The sequence below is a fragment of the Crinia signifera genome, chromosome 5 (genome assembly GCF_055691185.1).
Source record: "Crinia signifera chromosome 5, ASM5569118v1, whole genome shotgun sequence".
Taxonomy (NCBI): domain Eukaryota; kingdom Metazoa; phylum Chordata; class Amphibia; order Anura; family Myobatrachidae; genus Crinia; species Crinia signifera.
This window is the reverse complement of record NC_139221.1, coordinates 334,494,500-334,521,328: the sequence shown is the minus strand read 5'-3', so window position 1 is coordinate 334,521,328 and position 26,829 is coordinate 334,494,500. Positions and strand designations below refer to the sequence as shown.

The following is a 26,829-nucleotide window of genomic DNA, read 5'->3' as shown; positions in this document are numbered from 1 at the left end:
GGGATTACTCCTGGGAACTATCTGATGTGGACAAGTACCGGGATTACTCCTGGGAACTATCTGATGCGGACTAGTACTGGGATTACTCCTGGGTTCCATGTTATCGGACTAGTACTGGGAGTACTCCTGGGATCTATCTGATGCGGACTAGTACCGGGATTACTCCTGGGATCTATCTGATGCGGACTAGTACTGGGATTACTCCTGGGATCTATCTGATGCGGACAAGTACCGGGATTACTCCTGGGAACTATCTGATGCGGACTAGTACCGGGATTACTCCTGGGAACTATCTGATGTGGACAAGTACCGGGATTACTCCTGGGAACTATCTGATGCAGACTAGTACTGGGATTACTCTGGGAACTATCTGATGCGGACTAGTACTGGGATTACTCCTGGGAACTATCTGATGTGGACAAGTACCGGGATTACTCCTGGGAACTATCTGATGCGGACTAGTACTGGGATTACTCCTGGGTTCCATGTTATCGGACTAGTACTGGGAGTACTCCTGGGATCTATCTGATGCGGACTAGTACCGGGATTACTCCTGGGATCTATCTGATGCGGACTAGTACTGGGATTACTCCTGGGATCTATCTGATGCGGACAAGTACCGGGATTACTCCTGGGTTCCATGTTATCGGACTAGTACCGGGATTACTCCTGGGATCTATCTGATGCACACTAGTACCGGGATTACTCCTGGGATCTATCTGATGCGGACTAGTACCGGGATTACTCCTGGGATCTATCTGATGCGGACAAGTACCGGGATTACTCCTGGGTTCCATGTTATCGGACTAGTACCGGGATTACTCCTGGGATCTATCTGATGCACACTAGTACCGGGATTACTCCTGGGATCTATCTGATGCGGACTAGTACCGGGATTACTCCTGGGAACTATCTGATGCGGACTAGTACCGGGATTACTCCTGGGAACTATCTGATGCGGACTAGTACTGGGATTACTCCTAGGAATTATCATATGCGAACTAGTACCGGGATTACTCCTGGGAACTATCTGATGCGGACTAGTACTGGGATTACTCCTGGGAACTATCTGATGCAGACTAGTACCGGGATTACTCCTGGGATCTATCTGATGCGGACTAGTACCGGGATTACTCCTGGGATCTATCTGATGCGAACTAGTACCGGGATTACTCCTGGGAACTATCTGATGCGGACTAGTACCGGGATTACTCCTGGGATCTATCTGATGCGGACTAGTACTGGGATTACTCCTGGGAACTATCTGATGCAGACTAGTACTGGGATTACTCCTGGGTTCCATTTTATCCGGACTAGTACCGGGATTACTCCTGGGATCTATCTGATCCGGACTAGTACCGGGATTACTCCTGGGAACTATCATATGCGAACTAGTACCGGGATTACTCCTGGGATCTATCATATGCGAACTAGTACCGGGATTACTCCTGGGATCTATCTGATGCGGACTAGTACCGGGATTACTCCTGGGTTCCATTTTATCCGGACTAGTACCGGGATTACTCCTGGGATCTATCTGATCTGGACTAGTACCGGGATTACTCCTGGGATCTATCTGATGCAGACTAGTACCGGGATTACTCCTGGGATCTATCTGATGCACACTAGTACTGGGATTACTTCTGGGAACTATCTGATGCGGACTAGTACTGGGATTACTCCTGGGATCTATCTGATGCACACTAGTACTGGGATTACTCCTGGGAACTATCTGATGCGGACTAGTACCGGGATTACTCCTGGGATCTATCTGATGCGGACTAGTACCGGGATTACTCCTGGGAACTATCTGATGCGGACTAATACCGGGATTACTCCTGGGATCTATCTGATGCGGACTAGTACCGGGATTACTCCTGGGAACTATCTGATGTGGACTAGTACTGGGATTACTCCTGGGATCTATCTGATGCGGACTAGTACCGGGATTACTCCTGGGATCTATCTGATGCGGACTAGTACTGGGATTACTCCTGGGAACTATCTGATGCGGACTAGTACCGGGATTACTCCTGGGATCTATCTGATGCGGACTAGTACCGGGATTACTCCTGGGATCTATCTGATGCGGACTAGTACCGGGATTACTACTGGGATCTATCTGATGCGGACTAGTACTGGGATTACTCCTGGGATCTATCTGATGCGGACTAGTACCGGGATTACTCCTGGGAACTATCTGATGTGGACTAGTACCGGGATTACTCCTGGGATCTATCTGATGTGGACAAGTACCGGGATTACTCCTGGGAACTATCTGATGCGGACTAGTACCGGGATTACTCCTGGGAACTATCGGATGCGGACTAGTACCGGGATTACTCCTGGGATCTATCTGATCCGGACTAGTACTGGGATTACTCCTGGGAACTATCTGATGTGGACAAGTACCGGGATTACTCCTGGGAACTATCTGATGCGGACTAGTACCGGGATTACGTTTGGGAACTATCTGATGAGAACTAATACCGGGATTACTCCTGGGAACTATCTGATGTGGACAAGTACCGGGATTACTCCTGGGATCTATCTGATGCGGACTAGTACCGGGATTACTCCTGGGAATTATCTGATGCGGACTAGTACCGGGATTACTCCTGGGAATTATCTGATGCGGACTAGTACCGGGATTACTCCTGGGATCTATCTGATGCGAACTAGTACCGGGATTACTCCTGGGAATTATCTGATGCGGACTAGTACCGGGATTACTCCTGGGAATTATCTGATGCGGACTAGTACCGGGATTACTCCTGGGATCTATCTGATGCGGACTAGTACCGGGATTACTCCTGGGATCTATCTGATGCAAACTAGTACCGGGATTACTCCTGGGAACTATCTGATGCGGACTAGTACCGTGATTACTCCTGGGAATTATCTGATGCGGACTAGTACCGGGATTACTCCTGGGAATTATCTGATGCGGACTAGTACCGGGATTACTCCTGGGATCTATCTGATGCGGACTAGTACCGGGATTACTCCTGGGATCTATCTGATGCAGACTAGTACCGGGATTACTCCTGGGATCTATCTGATGCACACTAGTACTGGGATTACTCCTGGGAACTATCTGATGCGGACTAGTACCGGGATTACTCCTGGGATCTATCTGATGCGGACTAGTACCGGGATTACTCCTGGGTTCCATGTTATCGGACTAGTACCGGGATTACTCCTGGGAACTATCTGATGCGGACTAGTACCGGGATTACTCTGGGAACTATCTGATGCGGACTAGTACCGGGATTACTCCTGGGAACTATCTGATGCGGACTAGTACCGGGATTACTCCTGGGATCGGGCGCTAAGGACCTCTAAGTGATTGTTGCTGTCCAGGAATTGTCACCGTCTCAGTGACATGAATAACATTCGTCAATTATAAGGTACAAGGTAGGATGACACATTGGGTTCTGTATGGAATGGGAGGTTGACAGGAGGCCAGTGATGGTGGAGAGGATGATGATGTTCTAGGTATGGGGTATGATGATACATTGGGTTCTGTGGGAATTGGGAATCCAGAACGGGTATTGGCACAAAGGTGAGGATGGGAGGAGGATAATTGATAATTGATGAAGGAACTCCAGGCAGAGCAAGTTCTAGGTAGGATGTTACATTGGGTTCTGTAGGGATTGGGAGAGGTGAGGGTGACAGGAGGCCAATGATGGAGGAGAGGCTGATGGAGTTCTAGGTATTGGGTAGGATGTTACATTGGGTTCTGTAGGGATTGGCAGAGATGAGCGTGAGCGGAGGCCAGTGATGGAGGAGAGGCTGAGGGAGTTCTAGGTATTGAGTAGGATGTTACATTGGGTTCTGTAGGGAATGGGATAGGTGAAAGTGAGCGGAGGCCAGTGATGGAGGAGAGGCTGAGGGAGTTCTAGGTATTGGGTAGGATGTTACATTGGGTTCTGTAGGGAATGGGAGAGGTGAGCGTGAGTGGAGGCCAGTGATGGAGGAGAGGCTGAGGGAGTTCTAGGTATTGAGTAGGATGTTACATTGGGTTCTGTAGGGAATGGGATAGGTGAAAGTGAGCGGAGGCCAGTGATGGAGGAGAGGCTGAGGGAGTTCTAGGTATTGGGTAGGATGTTACATTGGGTTCTGTAGGGAATGGGAGAGGTGAGCGTGAGCGGAGGCCAGTGATGGAGGAGAGGCTGAGGGAGTTCTAGGTATTGAGTAGGATGTTACATTGGGTTCTGTAGGGAATGGGAGAGGTGAGCGTGAGCGGAGGCCAGTGATGGAGGAGAGGCTGATGGAGTTCTAGGTATTGGGTAGGATGTTACATTGGGTTCTGTAGGGAATGGGAGAGGTGAGCGTGAGCAGAGGCCAGTGATGGAGGAGAGGCTGAGGGAGTTCTAGGTATTGGGTAGGATGTTACATTGGGTTCTGTAGGGAATGGGAGAGGTGAGCGTGAGCGGAGGCCAGTGATGGAGGAGAGGCTGAGGGAGTTCTAGGTATTGGGTAGGATGTTACATTGGGTTCTGAAGGGATTGGCAGAGGTGAGGGTGACAGGAGGCCAGTGATGGAGGAGAGGCTGAGGGAGTTCTAGGTATTGAGTAGGATGTTACATTGGGTTCTGTAGGGAATGGCAGAGGTGAGCGTGAGCGGAGGCCAGTGATGGAGGAGAGGCTGATGGAGTTCTAGGTATTGGGTAGGATGTTACATTGGGTTCTGTAGGGATTGGGAGAGGTGGATGGAGGAGAGGCTGAGGGAGTTCTAGGTATTGGGTTGGATGTTACATTGGGTTCTGTAGGGAATGGGAGAGGTGAGCGTGAGTGGAGGCCAGTGATGGAGGAGAGGCTGATGGAGTTCTAGGTATTGGGTAGGATGTTACATTGGGTTCTGTAGGGAATGGGAGAGGTGAGCGTGAGCGGAGGCCAGTGATGGAGGAGAGGCTGATGGAGTTCTAGGTATTGGGTAGGATGTTACATTGGGTTCTGTAGGGATTGGCAGAGGTGAGCGTGAGCAGAGGCCAGTGATGGAGGAGAGGCTGAGAGAGTTCTGGGTATTGAGTAGGATGTTACATTGGGTTCTGTAGGGAATGGCAGAGGTGAGCGTGAGCGGAGGCCAGTGATGGAGGAGAGGCTGAGGGAGTTCTAGGTATTGAGTAGGATGTTACATTGGGTTCTGTAGGGAATGGCAGAGGTGAGCGTGAGCGGAGGCCAGTGATGGAGGAGAGGCTGAGGGAGTTCTAGGTATTGAGTAGGATGTTACATTGGGTTCTGTAGGGAATGGGAGAGGTGAGCGTGAGCGGAGGCCAGTGATGGAGGAGAGGCTGAGGGAGTTCTAGGTATTGGGTAGGATGTTACATTGGGTTCTGTAGGGATTGGCAGAGGTGAGCGTGAGCGGAGGCCAGTGATGGAGGAGAGGCTGAGGGAGTTCTAGGTATTGGGTAGGATGTTACATTGGGTTCTGTAGGGATTGGGAGAGGTGAGCGTGAGCGGAGGCCAGTGATGGAGGAGAGGCTGAGGGAGTTCTAGGTATGGGGGAAGGTTGATTCAGTAATACCACAGGAGAATCTCTTCAGGATAAATTGAACTGGTAGAAAATGGAGTAAGTGGAACCTCTCTGTTCTAGAACATTATAATGATCTCCCTTTTGCAGACGGAAGTCTTACTGCAGCGCTGCTTTGTAGATCGTGGCATCGGATACACTGACCCGTGTAGCGATGATTGTTCCTTTGTCCTGGGAAACCCTTTCTCCCTAGGCGATCCTACCATCTTGCCCCATAGACCCATGCGCATGTCTGCAGATTGAGGCGCACAGTGGATGTAGAGCGGAGGCGCACAGTGGATGTAGAGCGGAGGCGCACAGTGGATGTAGAGCGGAGGCGCACAGTGGATGTAGAGCGGAGGCGCACAGTGGATGTAGAGCGGAGGCGCACAGTGGATGTAGAGCGGAGGCGCACAGTGGATGTAGAGCGGAGGCGCACAGTGGATGTAGAGCGGAGGCGCACAGTGGATGTAGAGCGGAGGCGCACAGTGGATGTAGAGCGGAGGCGCACAGTGGATGTAGAGCGGAGGCGCACAGTGGATGTAGAGCGGAGGCGCACAGTGGATGTAGAGCGGAGGCGCACAGTGGATGTAGAGCGGAGGCGCACAGTGGATGTAGAGCGGAGGCGCACAGTGGATGTAGAGCGGAGGCGCACAGTGGATGTAGAGCGGAGGCGCACAGTGGATGTAGAGCGGAGGCGCACAGTGGGTGTAGAGCGGAGGCGCACAGTGGGTGTAGAGCGGAGGCGCACAGTGGGTGTAGAGCGGAGGCGCACAGTGGGTGTAGAGCGGAGGCGCACAGTGGGTGTAGAGCGGAGGCGCACAGTGGGTGTAGAGCGGAGGCGCACAGTGGGTGTAGAGCGGAGGCGCACAGTGGGTGTAGAGCGGAGGCGCACAGTGGGTGTAGAGCGGAGGCGCACAGTGGGTGTAGAGCGGAGGCGCACAGTGGGTGTAGAGCGGAGGCGCACAGTGGGTGTAGAGCGGAGGCGCACAGTGGGTGTAGAGCGGAGGCGCACAGTGGGTGTAGAGCGGAGGCGCACAGTGGGTGTAGAGCGGAGGCGCACAGTGGATGTAGAGCGGAGGCGCACAGTGGATGTAGAGCGGAGGCGCACCGTGTGCGTAGAGCAAAGGGGCACCGTGTGCGTAGAGCAAAGGGGCACCGTGTGCGTAGAGCAAAGGGGCACCGTGTGCGTAGAGCAGAGGCGCACAGTGTGCGTAGAGCAGAGGCTCACAGTGTGCGTAGAGCAGAGCCTCACAGTGTGCGTAGAGCAGAGGCGCACAGTGTGCGTAGAGCAGAGGCGCACAGTGTGCGTAGAGCAGAGGCGCACAGTGTGCGTAGAGCAGAGGCGCACAGTGTGCGTAGAGCAGAGGCGCACAGTGTGCGTAGAGCAGAGGCGCACAGTGTGCGTAGAGCAGAGGCGCACAGTGTGCGTAGAGCAGAGGCGCACAGTGTGCGTAGAGCAGAGCCTCACAGTGTGCGTAGAGCAGAGGCGCACAGTGTGCGTAGAGCAGAGGCGCACAGTGTGCGTAGAGCAGAGGCGCACAGTGTGTGTAGAGCAGAGGCGCACAGTGTGTGTAGAGCAGAGGCGCACAGTGTGTGTAGAGCAGAGGCGCACAGTGTGTGTAGAGCAGAGGCGCACAGTGTGTGTAGAGCAGAGCCTCACAGTGCGTGTAGAGCAGAGCCTCACAGTGCGTGTAGAGCAGAGGCGCACAGTGCGTGTAGAGCAGAGGCGCACAGTGCGTGTAGAGCAGAGGCGCACAGTGCGTGTAGAGCAGAGGCGCACAGTGCGTGTAGAGCAGAGGCGCACAGTGCGTGTAGAGCAGAGGCGCACAGTGCGTGTAGAGCAGAGGCGCACAGTGCGTGTAGAGCAGAGGCGCACAGTGCGTGTAGAGCAGAGGCGCACAGTGCGTGTAGAGCAGAGGCGCACAGTGCGTGTAGAGCAGAGGCGCACAGTGCGTGTAGAGCAGAGGCGCACAGTGCGTGTAGTGCAGAGGCGCACAGTGCGTGTAGAGCAGAGCCTCACAGTGCGTGTAGAGCAGAGCCTCACAGTGCGTGTAGAGCAGAGGCGCACAGTGCGTGTAGAGCAGAGGCGCACAGTGCGTGTAGAGCAGAGGCGCACAGTGCGTGTAGAGCAGAGGCGCACAGTGCGTGTAGAGCAGAGCCTCACCGTGTATGTAGAGCAGAGGCGCACAGTGTGTGTAGAGCAGAGGCGCACAGTGTGTGTAGAGCAGAGGCGCACCGTGTGTGTAGAGCAGAGGCGCACCGTGTGTGTAGAGCAGAGGCGCACCGTGTGTGTAGAGCAGAGGCGCACCGTGTGTGTAGAGCAGAGCCTCACAGTGCGTGTAGAACAGAGCCTCACAGTGCGTGTAGAGCAGAGGCGCACAGTGCGTGTAGAGCAGAGGCGCACAGTGCGTGTAGAGCAGAGGCGCACAGTGCGTGTAGAGCAGAGGCGCACAGTGCGTGTAGAGCAGAGCCTCACCGTGTATGTAGAGCAGAGGCGCACAGTGTATGTAGAGCAGAGCCTCACCGTGTATGTAGAGCAGAGGATTCTCTCCCCGGATTGCTCACCACCCTGCGGCCTGGCTTGCTTCTGCTTGTGGTGTAGTATTTCAGCCTGGTCTCGCTGACCTCATCCTGGTCTCTGGCTGATCACCACTGTGTCTGGCTCAGAGACTGAACCTGATCTCTGGATTTTTACGACATTTGAAGAACTGACGAATTTGGCTCATTATAGTCCATGCCTGAGAAATGGTGTCCTGTGTAATGTGGAGTCTGGGCCCTGAGATTACATTGTGGGTTACTAATATACATACATGTTTAAGAAATTATCCACACGCCAGGCTGGCCATCTGTCATGCGTGAAATAGATCGTCCACACATCAGGCTGGTCATCTGTCATGCGTGTAAGGGGAGATTTCCCACACGTCAGGCTAGCCTTTGGTCATGTGTGTGAGGGGAGATTTCCCACACGTCAGACTGGCCTTCGGTCATGCGTGTAAGGGGAGATTTCCCACACGTCAGACTGGCCTTCGGTCATGCGTGTAAGGGGAGATTTCCCACACGTCAGACTGGCCTTCGGTCATGCGTGTAAGGGGAGATTTCCCACACGTCAGACTGGCCTTCGGTCATGCGTGTAAGGGGAGATTTCCCACACGTCAGACTGGCCTTCGGTCATGCGTGTAAGGGGAGATTTCCCACACGTCAGACTGGCCTTCGGTCATGCGTGTAAGGGGAGATTTCCCACACGTCAGACTGGCCTTCGGTCATGAGTGTAAGGGGAGATTTCCCACACGTCAGACTGGCCTTCGGTCATGCGTGTAAGGGGAGATTTCCCACACATCAGACTGGCCTTCGGTCATGCGTGTAAGGTGAGATTTCCCACATGTCCAGCTGATCTCCTGTCATGAGTGTACATAATCCAGGAGACAGTGACTGACAGCTGTATACAATAGAGGACAAGTACAGGGTATATAACCATAGCTGTATCAGCAGGCGGCACTGACATAAGTATCAGGGGGCAGAGAACAAGGGATCCGCAGCGCCCTATTACAGAGTATATAACCCAGGACACAGTGACTGACCGGTGTATACAATAGAGGACAAGTACAGGGTATATAACCATAGCTGCATCAGCAGGCAGCACTGACATACTGTAAGTATCAGGGTGCAGAGAACAAGGGATCCGCAGCGCCCTATTACAGAACATATAACCCAGGAGACAGTGACTTACAGCTGTATACAATAGAGGACAAGTACAGGGCACATAACCATAGCTGCATCAGCAGAGGACACTGACATAAGTATCACGGGGCAGAGAACAAGGGATCCGCAGCGCCCTATTACAGAGTATATAACCCAGGAGACTGTGACTTACAGCTGAATACAATAGAGGACAAGTACAGGGCACATAACCATAACTGCATCAGCAGGCGGCACTGACATAAGTATCAGGGTGCAGAGAACAAGGGATCCGCAGCAGCCTATTACAGACTATATAACCCAGGAGACAGTGACTTACAGCTGAATACAATAGAGGACGAGTACAGGACACATAACCATAGCTGCACCAGCAGGCGGCACTGACATAAGCATCAGGGGGCAGAGAACAAGGGATCCGCAGCACCCTATTACACAGTATATAACCCAGGAGACAGTGACTTACAGCTGAATACAATAGAGGACAAGTACAGGGCACATAACCATAGCTGCATCAGCAGGGGACACTGACATAAGTATCAGGGGGCAGAGAACCAGAGATCCGCAGCATCCTATTACAGAGTATATAACCCAGGAGACACTGACTTACAGCTGTATACAATAGAAGACAAGTACAGGGCACATAACCATAGCTGCATCAGCAGAGGACACTGACATAAGTATCACGGGGCAGAGAACAAGGGATCCGCAGCACCCTATTACAGAGTATATAACCCAGGAGACAGTGACTTACAGCTGTATACAATAGAAGACAAGTACAGGGCACATAACCATAGCTGCATCAGCAGAGGACACTGACATAAGTATCACGGGGCAGAGAACAAGGGATCCGCAGCACCCTATTACAGAGTATATAACCCAGGAGACACTGACTTACAGCTGTATACAATAGAGGACAAGTACAGGGCACATAACCATAGCTGCATCAGCAGAGGACACTGACATAAGTATCAGGGGGCAGAGAACAAGGGATCCGCAGCGCCCTATTACAGAGTATATAACCCAGGAGACACTGACTTACAGCTGTATACAATAGAGGACAAGTACAGGGCACATAACCATAGCTGCATCAGCAGAGGACACTGACATAAGTATCAGGGGGCAGAGAACAAGGGATCCGCAGTGCCCTATTACAGAGTATATAACCCAGGAGACACTGACTTACAGCTGTATACAATAGAGGACAAGTACAGGGCACATAACCATAGCTGCATCAGCAGAGGACACTGACATAAGTATCAGGGGGCAGAGAACAAGGGATCCGCAGCGCCCTATTACAGAGTATATAACCCAGGAGACACTGACTTACAGCTGTATACAATAGAGGACGAGTACAGGGCACATAACCATAGCTGCATCAGCAGTGGGCACTGACATAAGTATCAGGGAGCAGAGAACAAGGGATCCGCAGCGCCCTATTACAGAGTATATAACCCAGGAGACAGTGACTTACAGCTGAATACAATAGAGGACGAGTACAGGGCACATAACCATAGCTGCATCAGCAGTGAGCACTGACATAAGTATCAGGGAGCAGAGAACAAGGGATCCTCAGCACCCTATTACAGAGTATATAACCCAGGAGACAGTGACTTACAGCTGAATACAATAGAGGACGAGTACAGGGCACATAACCATAGCTGCATCAGCAGGGGACACTGACATAAGTATCACGGGGCAGAGAACAAGGGATCCGCAGCACCCTATTACAGAGTATATAACCCAGGAGACACTGACTTACAGCTGTATACAATAGAGGACAAGTACAGGGCACATAACCATAGCTGCATCAGCAGAGGACACTGACATAAGTATCAGGGGGCAGAGAACAAGGGATCCGAGTGCCCTATTACAGAGTATATAACCCAGGAGACAGTGACTTACAGCTGAATACAATAGAGGACGAGTACAGGGCACATAACCATAGCTGCATCAGCAGTGAGCACTGACATAAGTATCAGGGAGCAGAGAACAAGGGATCCGCAGCACCCTATTACAGAGTATATAACCCAGGAGACAGTGACTTACAGCTGAATACAATAGAGGACGAGTACAGGGCACATAACCATAGCTGCATCAGCAGGGGGCACTGACATAAGTATCAGGGGGCAGAGAACAAGGGATCCGCAGCGCCCTATTACAGAGTATATAATCCAGGAGACAGTGACTTACAGCTGAATACAATAGAGGACGAGTACAGGGCACATAACCATAGCTGCATCAGCAGTGGGCACTGACATAAGTATCAGGGAGCAGAGAACAAGGGATCCGCAGCACCCTATTACAGAGTATATAACCCAGGAGACAGTGACTTACAGCTGAATACAATAGAGGACGAGTACAGGGCACATAACCATAGCTGCATCAGCAGGGGGCACTGACATAAGTATCAGGGGGCAGAGAACAAGGGATCCGCAGCGCCCTATTACAGAGTATATAATCCAGGAGACAGTGACTGACAGCTTCATACAATAGAGGACGAGTACAGGGCACATAACCATAGCTGCATCAGCAGTGGGCACTGACATAAGTATCAGGGAGCAGAGAACAAGGGATCCGCAGCACCCTATTACAGAGTATATAACCCAGGAGACAGTGACTTACAGCTGAATACAATAGAGGACAAGTACAGGGCACATAACCATAGCTGCATCAGCAGAGGACACTGACATAAGTATCAGGGGGCAGAGAACAAGGGATCCGCAGCGCCCTATTACAGAGTATATAATCCAGGAGACAGAGACTTACAGCTGAATACAATAGAGGACGAGTACAGGGCACTTAACCATAGCTGCATCAGCTAAGGACACTGACATAAGTATCAGGGGGCAGAGAACAAGGGATCTGCAGCACCCTATTACACAGTATATAACCCAGGAGACAGTGACTTACAGCTGAATACAATAGAGGACGAGTACAGGGCACATAACCATAGCTGCATCAGCAGGGGGCACTGACATAAGTATCAGGGGGCAGAGAACAAGGGATCCGCAGCGCCCTATTACAGAGTATATAATCCAGGAGACAGTGACTGACAGCTGAATACAATAGAGGACGAGTACAGGGCACATAACCATAGCTGCATCAGCAGGGGACACTGACATAAGTATCAGGGGGCAGAGAACAAGGGATCCGCAGCACCCTATTACATAGTATATAACCCAGGAGACAATGACTTACAGCTGAATACAATAGAGGACAAGTACAGGCACATAACCATAGCTGCATCAGCAGTGGGCACTGACATAAGTATCAGGGAGCAGAGAACAAGGGATCCGCAGCACCCTATTACAAAGTATATAACCCAGGAGACAGTGACTTACAGCTGAATACAATAGAGGACGAGTACAGGGCACATAACCATAGCTGCATCAGCAGGGGGCACTGACATAAGTATCAGGGGGCAGAGAACAAGGGATCCGCAGCGCCCTATTACAGAGTATATAATCCAGGAGACAGTGACTTACAGCTGAATACGATAGAGGACAAGTACAGGGCACATAACCATAGCTTCATCAGCAGGGGACACTGACATTATTATTATTATTTTATTTATAAAGCGCCACAAGTGTTTTGCAGCGCCGTACAAAGGATCAGGGGGCAGAGAACAATTGATCCGCAGCACCCTATTACAAAGTATATAACCCAGGAGACAGTGACTTACAGGTGAATACAATATACAGTAGGACAAGTACAGGGCACATAACCATAGCTGCATCAGCAGGGGACACTGACATAAGTATCAGGGGGCAGAGAACAAGGGATCCGCAGCACCCTATTACAGAGTATATAACCCAGGAGACAGTGACTTACAGGTGAATACAATATAGGACAAGTACAGGGCACATAACCATAGCTGCATCAGCAGGGGACACTGGCATATGTATCAGGGGGCAGAAACTGCAGAATCTGGTGCCATTAAAGATGGTTTAGGTGATCAACACCTGTTTGTGAGAGTTACATTAATAATGCCACTGTATAGGTCACTGGTACGGCCTCATCTAGGTACTGTGCCCAGTTCTGTATAGGTCACTGGTGCGGCCTCATCTAGATACTGTGCCCGGTTCTGTATAGGTCACTGGTGCAGCCTCATCTAGGTACTGTGCCCGGTTCTGTATAGGTCACTGGTGCAGCCTCATCTAGATACTGTGCCCAGTTCTGTATAGGTCACTGGTGCAGCCTCATCTAGGTACTGTGCCCAGTTCTGTATAGGTCACTGGTGCGGCCTCATCTAGGTACTGTGCCCAGTTCTGTATAGGTCACTGGTGCGGCCTCATCTAGATACTGTGCCCGGTTCTGTATAGGTCACTGGTGCGGCCTCATCTATATACTGTGCCCAGTTCTGTATAGGTCACTGGTGCAGCCTCATCTAGATACTGTGCCCAGTTCTGTATAGGTCACTGGTGCGGCCTCATCTAGATACTGTGCCCGGTTCTGTATAGGTCACTGGTGCGGCCTCATCTAGATACTGTGCCCGGTTCTGTATAGGTCACTGGTGCGGCCTCATCTAGATACTGTGTCCAGTTCTGTATAGGTCACTGGTGCAGCCTCATCTAGGTACTGTGTCCGGTTCTGTATAGGTCACTGGTGCGGCCTCATCTAGATACTGTACCCAGTTCTGTATAGGTCACTGGTGCGGCCTCATCTAGATACTGTGCCCGGTTCTGTATAGGTCACTGGTGCTTCCTCATCTAGATACTGTGCCCAGTTCTGTATAGGTCACTGGTGCGGCCTCATCTAGATACTGTGCCCGGATCTGTATAGGTCACTGGTGCGGCCTCATCTAGATACTGTGCCCAGTTCTGTATAGGTCACTGGTGCGGCCTCATCTAGATACTGTGTCCAGTTCTGTATATGTCACTGGTGCGGCCTCATCTAGATACTGTGCCCAGTTCTGTATAGGTCACTGGTGCGGCCTCATCTAGGTACTGTGCCCAGTTCTGTATAGGTCACTGGTACGTCCTCATCTAGATACTGTGCCCAGTTCTGTATAGGTCACTGGTGCGGCCTCATCTAGATACTGTGCCCGGTTCTGTACAGGTCACTGGTGCGGCCTCATCTAGATACTGTGCCCGGTTCTGTATAGGTCACTGGTGCGGCCTCATCTAGATACTGTGCCCAGTTCTGTATAGGTCACTGGTGCGGCCTCATCTAGATACTGTGCCCGGTTCTGTATAGGTCACTGGTGCGGCCTCATCTAGATACTGTACCCGGTTTTGTATGGGTCACTGGTGCGGCCTCATCTAGATACTGTGCCCAGTTCTGTATAGGTCACTGGTGCGGCCTCATCTAGATACTGTGCCCAGTTCTGTATAGGTCACTGGTGCGGCCTCATCTAGATACTGTGCCCAGTTCTGTATAGGTCACTGGTACGGCCTCATCTAGATACTGTGCCCGGTTCTGTATAGGTCACTGGTGCGGCCTCATCTAGATACTGTGCCTGGTTCTGTATAGGTCACTGGTGCGATCTCATCTAGATACTGTGCCTGGTTCTGTATAGGTCAGTGGTGCGGCCTCATCTATATACTGTGCCCAGTTCTGTATAGGTCAGTGGTGCGGCCTCATCTAGATACTGTGCCCGGTTCTGTATAGGTCACTGGTGCGGCCTCATCTAGATACTGTGCCCAGTTCTGTATAGGTCACTGGTGCGGCCTCATCTAGGTACTGTGCCCAGTTCTGTATAGGTCACTGGTGCGGCCTCATCTAGGTACTGTGCCCGGTTCTGTATAGGTCACTGGTGCGGCTTCATCTATATACTGTGCCCGGTTCTGTATAGGTCACTGGTGCGGCATCATCTAGATACTGTGCCCAGTTCTGTATAGGTCACTGGTGCGGCCTCATCTAGATACTGTGCCCAGATATGTATAGGTCACTGGTGCGGCCTCATCTAGATACTGTGCCCAGTTCTGTATAGGTCACTGGTGTAGCCTCATCTAGATACTGTGCCCGGTTCTGTATAGGTCACTGGTGCGGCCTCATCTAGATACTGTGCCCGGTTCTGTATAGGTCACTGGTGCGGCCTCATCTAGATACTGTACCCAGTTCTGTATAGGTCACTGGTGCGGCCTCATCTAGATACTGTACCCAGTTCTGTATAGGTCACTGGTGCGGCCTCATCTAGATACTGTGCCCGGTTCTGTATAGGTCACTGGTGCGGCCTCATCTAGATACTGTGCCCAGTTCTGTATAGGTCACTGGTGCGGCCTCATCTAGATACTGTGCCCGGTTCTGTATAGGTCACTGGTGCGGCCTCATCTAGATACTGTGCCCAGTTCTGTATAGGTCACTGGTGCGGCCTCATCTAGATACTGTACCCAGTTCTGTATAGGTCACTGGTACGGCCTCATCTAGATACCGTGGCGGACTAGAGTGTTCTTATCTGCTGTGCCAGTCTGTTTTCCTGTGTGGCTTGTTCTCACTGCCACCTCTGTCTTCTCCCCAGCTCTGCGATAGAGGCACTGCAGTTTATGCTGATCCAGGGAGGCTGCGAGGAGGTAGCGTTGAGTGTGGAAGCTGATGGAGGCTGGGAGAACATGAAGAAGGAGGAGACTCATTACTTGGGAGTATCGTCACTGAGCAGGTATCGATATTATCACTCATTGTACACTAGCTGAGGTACCCGGGGTTGCTCGGGTTCAGAACATTCTCCCCGGGTCAAAGGTCTGCCGGTCATACACTAACTTAACATGGGACAGAGGCCCTGGCCACTCCAATAGTCATCCCAGACCATTTCCCATCCTTCTCTGAAGTTCTCCTCCAAATCTATCCAGCATAAGGCCCTGTACATTCTCCCCATACCCCTCTCTGTGGTCAGCTCCTTCATCTGACATTGTATTAAACTCCATGTCGTCTACCCCCTCTGTTATGCAGCTTTGCCATATCTTGCATCCAGTGGCGTAAATAGCCCCCACTGCTGTTTGGGGGATCGGGGGCTTAATGGGCAGGTCCCCACAGGCCCCACAATTCTTGGGCCATTCCACTACTGTACGAATAATAACACCCCCACTGCAGGCGCAGATCTCATGTCTAATTCCAATCCGCGGCTCCCCACTGATGACAGCTGTACTAACCAATCGGTTGTGCAGCTGCAGCCTGCGTGTGGTGGGAATCGGGATCCTTGTCCGGCAACAAGATGGCTGAGCTGGCAGGCCAGGCTCAGCGCTGTGTGTACCGTCTCATCCTGTCACCACTGCGCCCCAGCAGCAGCAGCCGCACCGCTCCGAAATTCTTATTCATAAAGGCAGATGGTGTTCTGCTACCCTATTTTGGGGGATTTGGGGTCCTTGCAAGAGAAATGCAAGACAAACGGCTGATTAAGTCTTTTTGGGGCACTCTTTTATTGTTAATTATTGTAAATATGTCAAAAATTAAGATTTAACTTTTATTTGGGTATGCCTTAAAATACAATGTGCCCTGTCAAATAAGACAAATGTTGTCTCTTTGACAGAGAAAATACTCAATTCCCCAGTTTGTTACTGAGTCCTTACATTCAGATCTGTGTCAAAATTCTTTGACCATTCGTATTTGCCTAATTGGCACAAAACAGATCTGTAATGACTGATTAATCCTTAAGTGGTTTACCAAATTAGCGAAATTGGTGTTTTAAATCAATAATTGTTAGATAAAACAATTTCACATAATTACGTGATACCCTGTACAAATATTCAGAGTTATCACTGCTCTCTCCCAAACAGACACGCCCCTGGTCTCACTCTTAAAACATAGTTTATACATATTCTTTCGGTTAAATACACAAATTGAATATATAGAGTCTGGGGTTTGTGTCACAACGCTGTTATTCACAAAACAATTTATAGTCAAATACTCTGAGCAATTGTGACACTGTTGCCATTCAAATACACTCTGTATTTTTCCATACAATGTTTCAATTCTGCTGGTATACAGAAAGAAAGGGTGCACTTTCTCTTATGCTGGGTCCATTCTGCTTTCCAGTATCATATAAAAATACATCGAATACTGGGTGAGAGTTGGATCCCTTCGTCCTATGTGCACTGAAGTATAGATATAAAGTAGTGTGATAAATCCCTTTAGACCAAGATAGTCCTGCTCAGATTGTCTCTGTTGCAATTAATGCAGCGCAGAGAGTTCAATCGGCTGGTTTGGCCCAAACAGGTTACACTGAACCTCGATTGTGTTAGAGGAGTTCAAAAAATGCGGATGCACCTCTTAAAGAGAAAAGAGGTTTGGGATATTCACACAAACCCTTATTCTGCTGTCTGGCATCTGTTTTATTGAAAACATAGAATGGCAGATGAGAGATATTGGTTGGTGTCACCCAAACAGAAAAACCAGTGGCGGAACTCCCGGAGGCAATGGAGTCATCTGCCGCCAGGCGCCAGGCTTAAAGGGGGCACTGGCTCCATTGCCTCCGATGTTCCCCCCCTAGCCTTGTGTGCGGCGTGCATCCCCGTGTGCGCAGTGTTCGGGCGGGCGGGGGACCCCCCCTCCCCCGTGCGTGCAGTGTTCCAGGTGGGAAGCCCCCCTCCCCCGTAGCCCTGTGCCGCGTGCAATCAGGCGGGCGATCCCCCCTCCCTCGTAGCCCTGTGCGGCGTGCATTCGGGCGGGCGACCCCCCCTCCCCCGTACCCGTGCGTGTAGTGTTGCAGGTGGGCAGCCCCCCTCCCCGTTTGCGGGTGGGCAGCCCCCCCGCAGATCCCCGTTCACTTGTGTGTAGCGGCCGCATCGCCGCTCCTCCCTGCCGCCTGGCAGCGCGACAGAAGTCGCATGAAGAGGACTGAGCGGCCATCAGTGTCACTGTCAGTGACAAGGAGCCGGGAGGTCGCGCCGCGGAGACAGCCCACCTCACACAGCCAGTGTGCATGTGAGGTGACTGTCAAGAAAGAGCCGGCAGCTGGGTGAGAGATGCTGCAGTGCAGGAGGGTGAGTCTATGTCACCCTGACATCCTTTCTTTGTCTTTCTCCATAATTCATTCTTTATATTTCTTTTCTCTCTCTCCCCCCCCCCCCCCCCCTCTCTCTAGCTTTGTGTGTGTGTGTGTGTGTGTGTGTGTGTGTGTGTGTGTGCTGGGGGGGCACCAACTTTAGTCTTGCCTCCGGGCTTCTTCATCAAACTTACGCCACTGAGAAAAACATAGGTAGCAGTCTTCTGCTGTTCCGACCGAAAGTGCCAAATGCTAGTGCATTTGCAGGGCATGCATATGTACCCGTCAGAATGAGAGAGACCACTGATTGGAGAAAGTTTAAAGGTTATACCAGAACAGAGTAATACTCTGTTAATCTGTTAATTAATACTGTTAATCTCTCAACTTCACTTTCTCCAACTGCTCCTCCCCCCTCCCATCCCATACCTATCCTGACCACTCGCCCCCGCACCCCCACCCTCCCAATGACCCCCCCTCGCTTCTGCAATCCCAAAAACCTTATCCACATAAATACACAACCCACCCCCCCTCTTTCCTGTGCACTATGGAATGCCAGATCCATCTGCAACAAACTCCCTGCCATCCATGACCTATTCATCTCTAGAGCATTCCACCTCCTTGCTATCACCGAGACCTGGCTCTCCACCTCTGATTCTGTCTCTCCAGCTGCTCTCTCCCACGGTGGCCTCTCTTTCTCTCACACTCCCAGGCCTGACGGTCGCCAAGGTGGCGGTGTGGGTTTTCTCCTCTCAGCCTCATGCACCCACAGTGTCATTCACCCTGAACCCTCTCTCCTTTTCTCCTCCTTTGAGTCTCACTCTATCCGTCTATACTACCCCTACCACCTCCGTGTCGCTGCAATCTACCGCCCCCCTGGCCCTATCTCCCAATTTCTTGACAACTTCGCCGCCTGGCTCCCACACTTCCTCTCCTCCGACCTGCCATCTGTCATTCTTGGTGACTTTAACATCCCCTTGGATAACCCCGCTGATCCTGGCACCTCCAAACTCCTCTCTCTCTGCTCCTCTCTTGGCCTATCTCAGTGGACTACCTCTCCCACCCACATCCAAGGACACTCCCTCGATCTCGTCTTCTCTCGCTCTTGTTCCCTTACTGACTACACTATCTCGGCTTTTCCTCTTTCTGACCATCACCTCATCTCCTTCTCCCTCACTGCTTCCCCCTCTCCCACCCCCCCTCCCAAGCGCATTGTCTCACGGCATAACGTCAACACACTTGATCTTGCTGCCTTCTCAAACACGCTGTGTCCTCTTCTCGCCCCAATCGCCCTCATGTCCTGCCCGAACCTCGCTGCCTCCCTCTATAATGACACCCTATCTTCGGCATTGGACTCTGCCTGCCCTCCCTCCTCTATCCCCCTTCGATGCTCCAACCCCCAACCGTGGCACTCGCCTATCACCCGATTCCTTAAAAAGTGCTCTCGCACTGCTGAGCGCTTCTGGAAGAAATCACGCTCCCTTGCGGATTATCTCCATTCTTTCCTCCTTCAGCTCTGCCCTTGCTCTGGCCAAGGAATCCTACTTTAAGTCCCTCATCCTTTCCCAATCATCCAATCCCCGCAGGCTCTTCGCCACCTTCAACTCCTTGCTCTCCCCCCCTCCTCCAGCTCTTCCGTCCTCCATCGTAGCCACTGATTTTGCTACCTACTTTTCAACCAAAATCTCCTCTCTCAGGACTGCCATCACTGCTGCCATGACCTCACCCTCTCCCTCCTCCCCTCCTACATCTCCACTCCCCTCCTTCCAACCCCTGTCCTCATTTTACCCCACCACTGCTGCCGAAGTCCACTCTATCCTTCCATCCGCTTCTCCCTCCACCTGCCCGCTCGATCCTATCCCCTCCAATATTATCCGTCGTCTCAGTCCGTCAGTCTGCTCTCACCTGGCTCACCTCTTTAATCTTTCCCTATCCTCTAGGATCTTCCCTTCCTCCTTCAAACACGCTCTTGTCTCCCCAATTCTCAAAAAAAACAAATCTGGACCCCAACTCTCCATCCAACTACAGGCCCATCTCCCTCCTCCCTTTTGCCTCCAAACTCCTAGAACGTCTGACCTATAATCGTCTCCTAAGCCACCTTACTGCTAACTCCATTCTAGACCCCCTCCAATCCGGGTTCCGCCCTTTACATTCCACTGAAACTGCCCTGACCAAAGTCACTAACGATCTACTATCGGCTAAATCCAAAGGCCTCTTCTCTATCCTCATCCAACTTGATCTGTCGGCTGCCTTTGACACTGTTGACCACCCTCTCCTGCTCAACACCCTCCGCTCCTTTGGCATCACTGGCACGGTCTTCTCCTGGTTCACCTCATACCTCTCCGATCGCTCCTTCTCCGTCTCCACTCCGAGCTCCTCCTCTCCTACTACCCCGCAGCCAGTCGGTGTTCCCCAAGGGTCAGTCCTTGGCCCTCTCCTCTTCTCCCTCTACACCACCTCTCTGGGCACCCTCATCAGCTCCTATGGTTTTCATTACCACCTTTATGCTGATGATACCCTAATCTATCTCTCCTCCCCCGACTTATCCCCATCACTCCTGTCCAAGGTCTCCGAATGCCTCACGGCCATCTCAGCCTGGATGACCCAACGCTTCCTGAAACTAAACATGGCTAAAACTGAACTTCTAATCTTCCATCCCCCGAACATCCCCTCTTCTCCCACTATCTCCATCAGCATTGGTGAAACCGAGATCACGTCCACCGACCAAACGCGCTGCCTCGGTGTCATCATTGACTCCTCCCTCTCTTTCACCCCCCACATTCGTGCTCTCTCACAGTCTTGCCGCTTTCACCTACACAACATCTCACGCATCAGACCATTCCTCTCCACTGACGCGACCAAAATTCTCATTCACTCTCTTGTCATCTCCCGCCTTGACTACTGCAACATCCTTCTCTCTGGGCTACCTCTCACCCGCCTCGCACCTCTCCAATCCATTCTTAACGCTGCTGCTAGGCTCATCTTCCTCTCCCGCCGCTCTACCTCCGCCTCCCCCCTCTGTCTATCTCTTCACTGGCTCCCCATTCCTTTCCAAGTTCTCTTTAAACTCCTCACCACCACCTACAAGGCTCTCTCCTCCTCCACAGCTCCCTACCTCTCTTCACTGATCTCTATCCACACTCCCTCCCGTCCTCTTCGCTCCATCGCTGACCGCCGACTGACCTCTCACCTAATCACCTCCTCCCACTCCCGTGTCCAAGATTTCTCTCGCGCTGCCCCCCTGCACTGGAACAACCTCCCGCCACCCATCAGGCTATCTGATTCCCTTACCTCCTTCAAGCGCTCCCTCAAAACCCACTTTTTTCGACTAGCCTATCCCTCCTCCTAACCTCTTTTGATCCTCCTATCCTGCCTCCGTTCACCTCCGTTCCTACTTATCCTATTGTATTTCGTTCGTCCACCCACCTATTTTTAGTATGTTAACTCTTATGAGCAGGGCCCTCCTTCCTCACGTACTCACCCTACCTCATTACCTAACCTGTGCTCCTGTCCTGTTCTTCCCTTCCTCTACTTCATCTTCAGTCTCCTTGACAATTTTGACACCTACTTCTGAACTGATGCTGATTTTATTTCTACCAGCTATACCCCTATTCATACTGTATTTTTCAACACACCCTATACGTTACCTTGTAATTTGTTTTTTTGTTTGCTATGTACGGCGCTGCGGACACTTTGCGGCGCCTTATAAATAAACGTACTACTACTCATTTAGATACAGTTGTGAATTGGAAAGTGTATCTGTATGTCAGAATCACAATCACTTGGGCATAATGGTCGACACACACTAGGTGTTGACTTTCTTAAGTAAAAGAAGTGTTTTTTAAGTACATACTGAAATCCGGCATGCAGTTGGTATGTCTATAAATTTACATCACAGTCATTTAGACACAATGGTCGACATACCATAAATGTAGACTTTTTATATGGTAAAGAACGTTTCTAAAGTCTATGCAGGAAAATGAGCATGTAGTTCTGGAACGGAGTTATTATGATAAGACATGCAGTTTTGGTTTTAGACACAGTGGTCGACGTGTAATCAGTGTCAACTTTTTATACAAAAAATGTTCTTAAGCCTGTGCAAAAAGTTATCATGTGTTATATGCCATACATTACTGCCGGTATATCCAAAAAACACATTAAAACTTAGGATGCCTTAATTTTGTATAGTTCTCATACAACACCTTTTTATAATCAGACCCTCAGGGTTAGCTACAATTGCTGGTTAGGTGTATGCAATTAACACAAATTGTGAGTGAGAACCGCAGTTCCGTTAATCAGACAAGAGAAAAAATGCGCTTAAATCTACATCACAATCGTTTAGACATAATGGTCGACATACCATAAATGTCGACTTTTTATGTGGTAAAGAGCGTTTCTAAAGTCTATACAAGAAAGTGAGCATGTAGTCCTGAAACGGAATTATTATAATAAGACATGCAGTTTTGGTTTTGGACACAGTGGTCGATGTGCAATCAGTGTCAACTTTTTATGTAACAAACTTGTTCTTAAACCTGTGCAAAGAATTAGCACGTGTTACATGCCATACATTGCTGCCGGTATACCCAAAGAAAACACATTAAAACTTAAGATGCCTTAATTTTGTATAGTTCTCATACAACACCTATTAGTGATCAGACCCTCTGGGTTAGCTACAATTGCTAGTTAGGTGTGTGCAATTAGCACAATTTGTGAATGAGAACCACAGTTCCATTAATCAAATAAGGGAAAAAATTGCGCTACAGCAGCAGCCGCCACATAGACCTCTGTTGGCGGTACAATGTGCGGTGCTGCCGTATACTCACAAAGCCGGTGTTTGGTCCCGTATCTGCGGCTCAGAGACAGCGTGTTGGGGAGAGCAGTGTGGTCTCTGGCTCACCTCTCAGGTGAATGCCAGGACCGGAAGTGACGCGCGTTTCGCTCAGAGAGCTTGGTCACACTGGGATTAGTGTGTCTCTCCTGAGCTTGGCTTGTTTTATAGGCAGCAGAATTCATTCAATGATTAATTAATTGCCTTATTGACGATTCATTTAGTGCTACTTGTGGAATGCTCTTTGTTCTTATTGCCATATTCTTATTAAATACATTGTTCTGTATGGCAATAATTAAGTATTTACTTAGTCAATTTGTTTTGTAACCTGGGATCGTTAATGTGATTTATCTCCTAGAGAGCGGGTCCCCTGTTAGGTTAATGGGTACTTATGTAGTATCTGGGCGTCCGATTTTGTGATTGTATGCCTTACCTTAAGGCATACAATCAGATGCGATGCGATTCGATGCGATTTTGCATAGGATTCAATGTTAAGAAGGTCCTGTTCATTTCCTCACTATCCAAGTGGGCATAGAGTTGATTTTATATAGCGTGGTGAGCCCCGCGAGGGGACGCATATTTCTTAAAAAGTATTCTGTGTCCCCTCGCGGGGCTCGCTACGCTCGCCACGCTTCGGGCTCGCTACAGGTTTATATCCAACTCCATGCCCACTTGGATAGTGGGGAAAGGAAAAGGACCCCTTTTTCCCATTGAATTCTATGTTAAAATGGACTCAGACCATTTTAACATTGAATCCTATGGGAAAATCTTGACCATCGCATCGCATACGATTTGGTCGCATGCGATGCGATCCGATCCGATTTCTAAATCGGACGCCCAGATACTACATAAGTACCGGTTAATCTCGTTATCAATATGGACGTCTTTATGGTCTTAGTATGAAGAGAAAGGGGAATTCACATATTGGTTTTAGATGATGTATTAACTGTGTGTATCCACATATGCCTTAAGGTGCCCATACACGTTACAATTATTGTATACAATATTGTATACAATATCACATCTCATTGCATATCGGTTTTGCGATAAGATCAGATGAGATGAGATCTAGTACAAAATGTATGTGCTGTATGTGTGTATGTGTGTATGTGCTGCACATACTTTTTGTACTAGATCTCATCTCATCTGATCTCATCGCAAAACCGAGATCGGATGAGATGCGATATTGTGTCCAATATTGTATACAATAATTGTAACGTGTATGGGCACCTTAAGATATGATAACCATATGCGACTAACTTTTTGTTTTAAGTATATGCAAAAAACGGTTTTATAAGGTAATCTCATAGTAAAAGGAAGGAAATAGAATATATGTAAAAATGGGCGAGAGATAAAGTCATGAGACTGAATATATAGTATATTCTGATTTTATTTTATTTATTTCGACTGCACAAAAATTGAGAGATAGTAAAGGAACGATTGTTGTTTCATTTCTTCTTTTTTTCCTCTTACTCTTTCCTCTTTTTCTTGTTTGCTTTTTTTTGTTTTTTTTGTGTATTTTTTGGTATTTGTGTTCTGCTACCCGTCGGCAGCCAGTAAGGTGAGAGGCTGTGTTCGAGGGGTCCGGGAGGTTGTGCACTGATGATGTGGGATACTATCTGGGTCACAGCTGTCTGCCACTGACATTTGACCTGTCCCCGCCGCCAATCAAGAGGCTGTCACACACACACATCACTATGCAGTGCGAGTCTCTGCCGCATTAACTCCCTCCTCTCTCTACCGTCACATCTCTGTGCAGTGCGAGTCTCCCCCGCCCTCTGCCGCATTAACGCCCTCCTCTCTCTGCCGTTACATCACTGTGCAGCGCGAGTCTCCCCCACCCTCTCTTCTCTCTACCGTCACATCACTGTGCAGCACGAGTCTCCCCGCCCTCTGCCGCATTAACTCCCTCCTCTCTCTACCGTCACATCACTGTGCAGTGCGAGTCTCCCCCGTCCTCTGCCGCATTAACTCCCTCCTCTCTCTGCCGTCACATCACTGTGCAGTGCGAGTCTCCCCCGCCCTCTGCCGCATTAACTCCCTCCTCTCTCTGCCGTCACATCACTGTGCAGTGCGAGTCTCCCTCGGCCTCTGCCGCATTAACTCCCTGGTCTCTCTGCCGTCACATCACTGTGCAGTGCGAGTCTCCCTCGGCCTCTGCCTCCTCTCTCCGCCGTCACATCACTGTGCAGTGCGAGTCTCCCCCGCCCTCTGCCGCATTAACTCCCTTCTCTCTCTGCCATCACATCACTGTGCAGTGTGAGTCTCCCTCGGCCTCTGCCGCATTAACTCCCTTCTCTCTCTACCGTCACATCACTGTGCAGCGCGAGTCTCCCCCGCCCTCTGCCGAATTAACTCCCTCCTCTCTCTGCCGTCACATCACTGTGCAGTGCGAGTCTCCCCACCCTCTGCCACATTAACTCCCTCCTCTCTCCGCCGTCACATCACTGTGCAGCGCGAGTCTCCCCGCCCTCTGCCCCATTAACTCCCTCCTCTCTCCGCCGTCACATCACTGTGCAGTGCGAGTCTCCCCCGCCCTCTGCCACATTAACTCCCTCCTCTCTCTACCGTCACATCACTGTGCAGTGCGAGTCTCTGCCGCATTAACTCCCTCCTCTCTCTACCGTCACATCTCTGTGCAGTGCGAGTCTCCCCCGCCCTCTGCCGCATTAACGCCCTCCTCTCTCTGCCGTTACATCACTGTGCAGCGCGAGTCTCCCCCACCCTCTCTTCTCTCTACCGTCACATCACTGTGCAGCGCGAGTCTCCCCGCCCTCTGCCGCATTAACTCCCTCCTCTCTCTACCGTCACATCTCTGTGCAGTGCGAGTCTCCCCCATCCTCTGCCGCAGTAACTCCCTCCTCTCTCTGCCGTCACATCACTGTGCAGTGCGAGTCTCCCCCGCCCTCTGCCGCATTAACTCCCTCCTCTCTCTGCCGTCACATCACTGTGCAGTGCGAGTCTCCCTCGGCCTCTGCCTCCTCTCTCTGCCGTCACATCACTGTGCAGTGCGAGTCTCCCTCTGCCTCTGCCGCATTAACTCCCTGGTCTCTCTGCCATCACATCACTGTGCAGTGCGAGTCTCCCTCGGCCTCTGCCTCCTCTCTCCGCCGTCACATCACTGTACAGTGCGAGTCTCCCCCGCCCTCTGCCGCATTAACTCCCTTCTCTCTCTTCCATCACATCACTGTGCAGTGCGAGTCTCCCTCGGCCTCTGCCGCATTAACTCCCTTCTCTCTCTACCATCACATCACTGTGCAGCGCGAGTCTCCCCCGCCCTCTGCCGAATTAACTCCCTCCTCTCTCCGCCGTCACATCACTGTGCAGTGTGAGTCTCCCTTCTCTCTCTGCCATCACATCACTGTGCAGCGCGAGTCTCCCCCGCCCTCTGCCGCATTAACTCCCTCCTCTCTCTGCCATCACATCACTGTGCAGAGCGAGTCTCCCCCGCCCTCTGCCACATTAACTCCCTTCTCTCTCTGCCGTCACATCACTGTGCAGCGCGTGTCTCCTCCGCCCTCTGCCACATTAACTCCCTCCTCTCTCTGCCGTCACATCACTGTGCAGTGCGAGTCTCCCCCGCCCTCTGCCGCATTAACTCCCTCCTCTCTCTGCCGTCACATCACTGTGCAGTGCGAGTCTCCCTCTGCCTCTGCCGCATTAACTCCCTGGTCTCTCTGCCATCACATCACTGTGCAGTGCGAGTCTCCCTCGGCCTCTGCCTCCTCTCTCCGCCGTCACATCACTGTGCAGTGCGAGTCTCCCCTGCCCTCTGCCGCATTAACTCCCTTCTCTCTCTGCCATCACATCACTGTGCAGTGCGAGTCTCCCTCGGCCTCTGCCGCATTAACTCCCTTCTCTCTCTACCGTC

General features: G+C 51.0%; 1 protein-coding gene across 7 annotated transcripts in view; it reads left to right on the top strand.

Annotated features, from left to right (window-relative positions):
* The window catches only part of MROH1 (maestro heat like repeat family member 1), a 405,085-nt gene that overhangs the window by 268,231 nt on the left and 110,025 nt on the right, over positions 1-26,829 (top strand). For all 7 annotated transcript variants that reach the window (XR_014444044.1, XR_014444045.1, XM_083145076.1 and 4 more), the window contains one exon: positions 15,674-15,811. Coding sequence is in view for 5 of the 7 variants with exons in the window: in XM_083145076.1 (XP_083001202.1) it covers positions 15,674-15,811 (138 nt within the window). In the remaining 2 variants the exon portion in view is untranslated. The remainder of the gene's footprint in view (positions 1-15,673; positions 15,812-26,829) is intronic.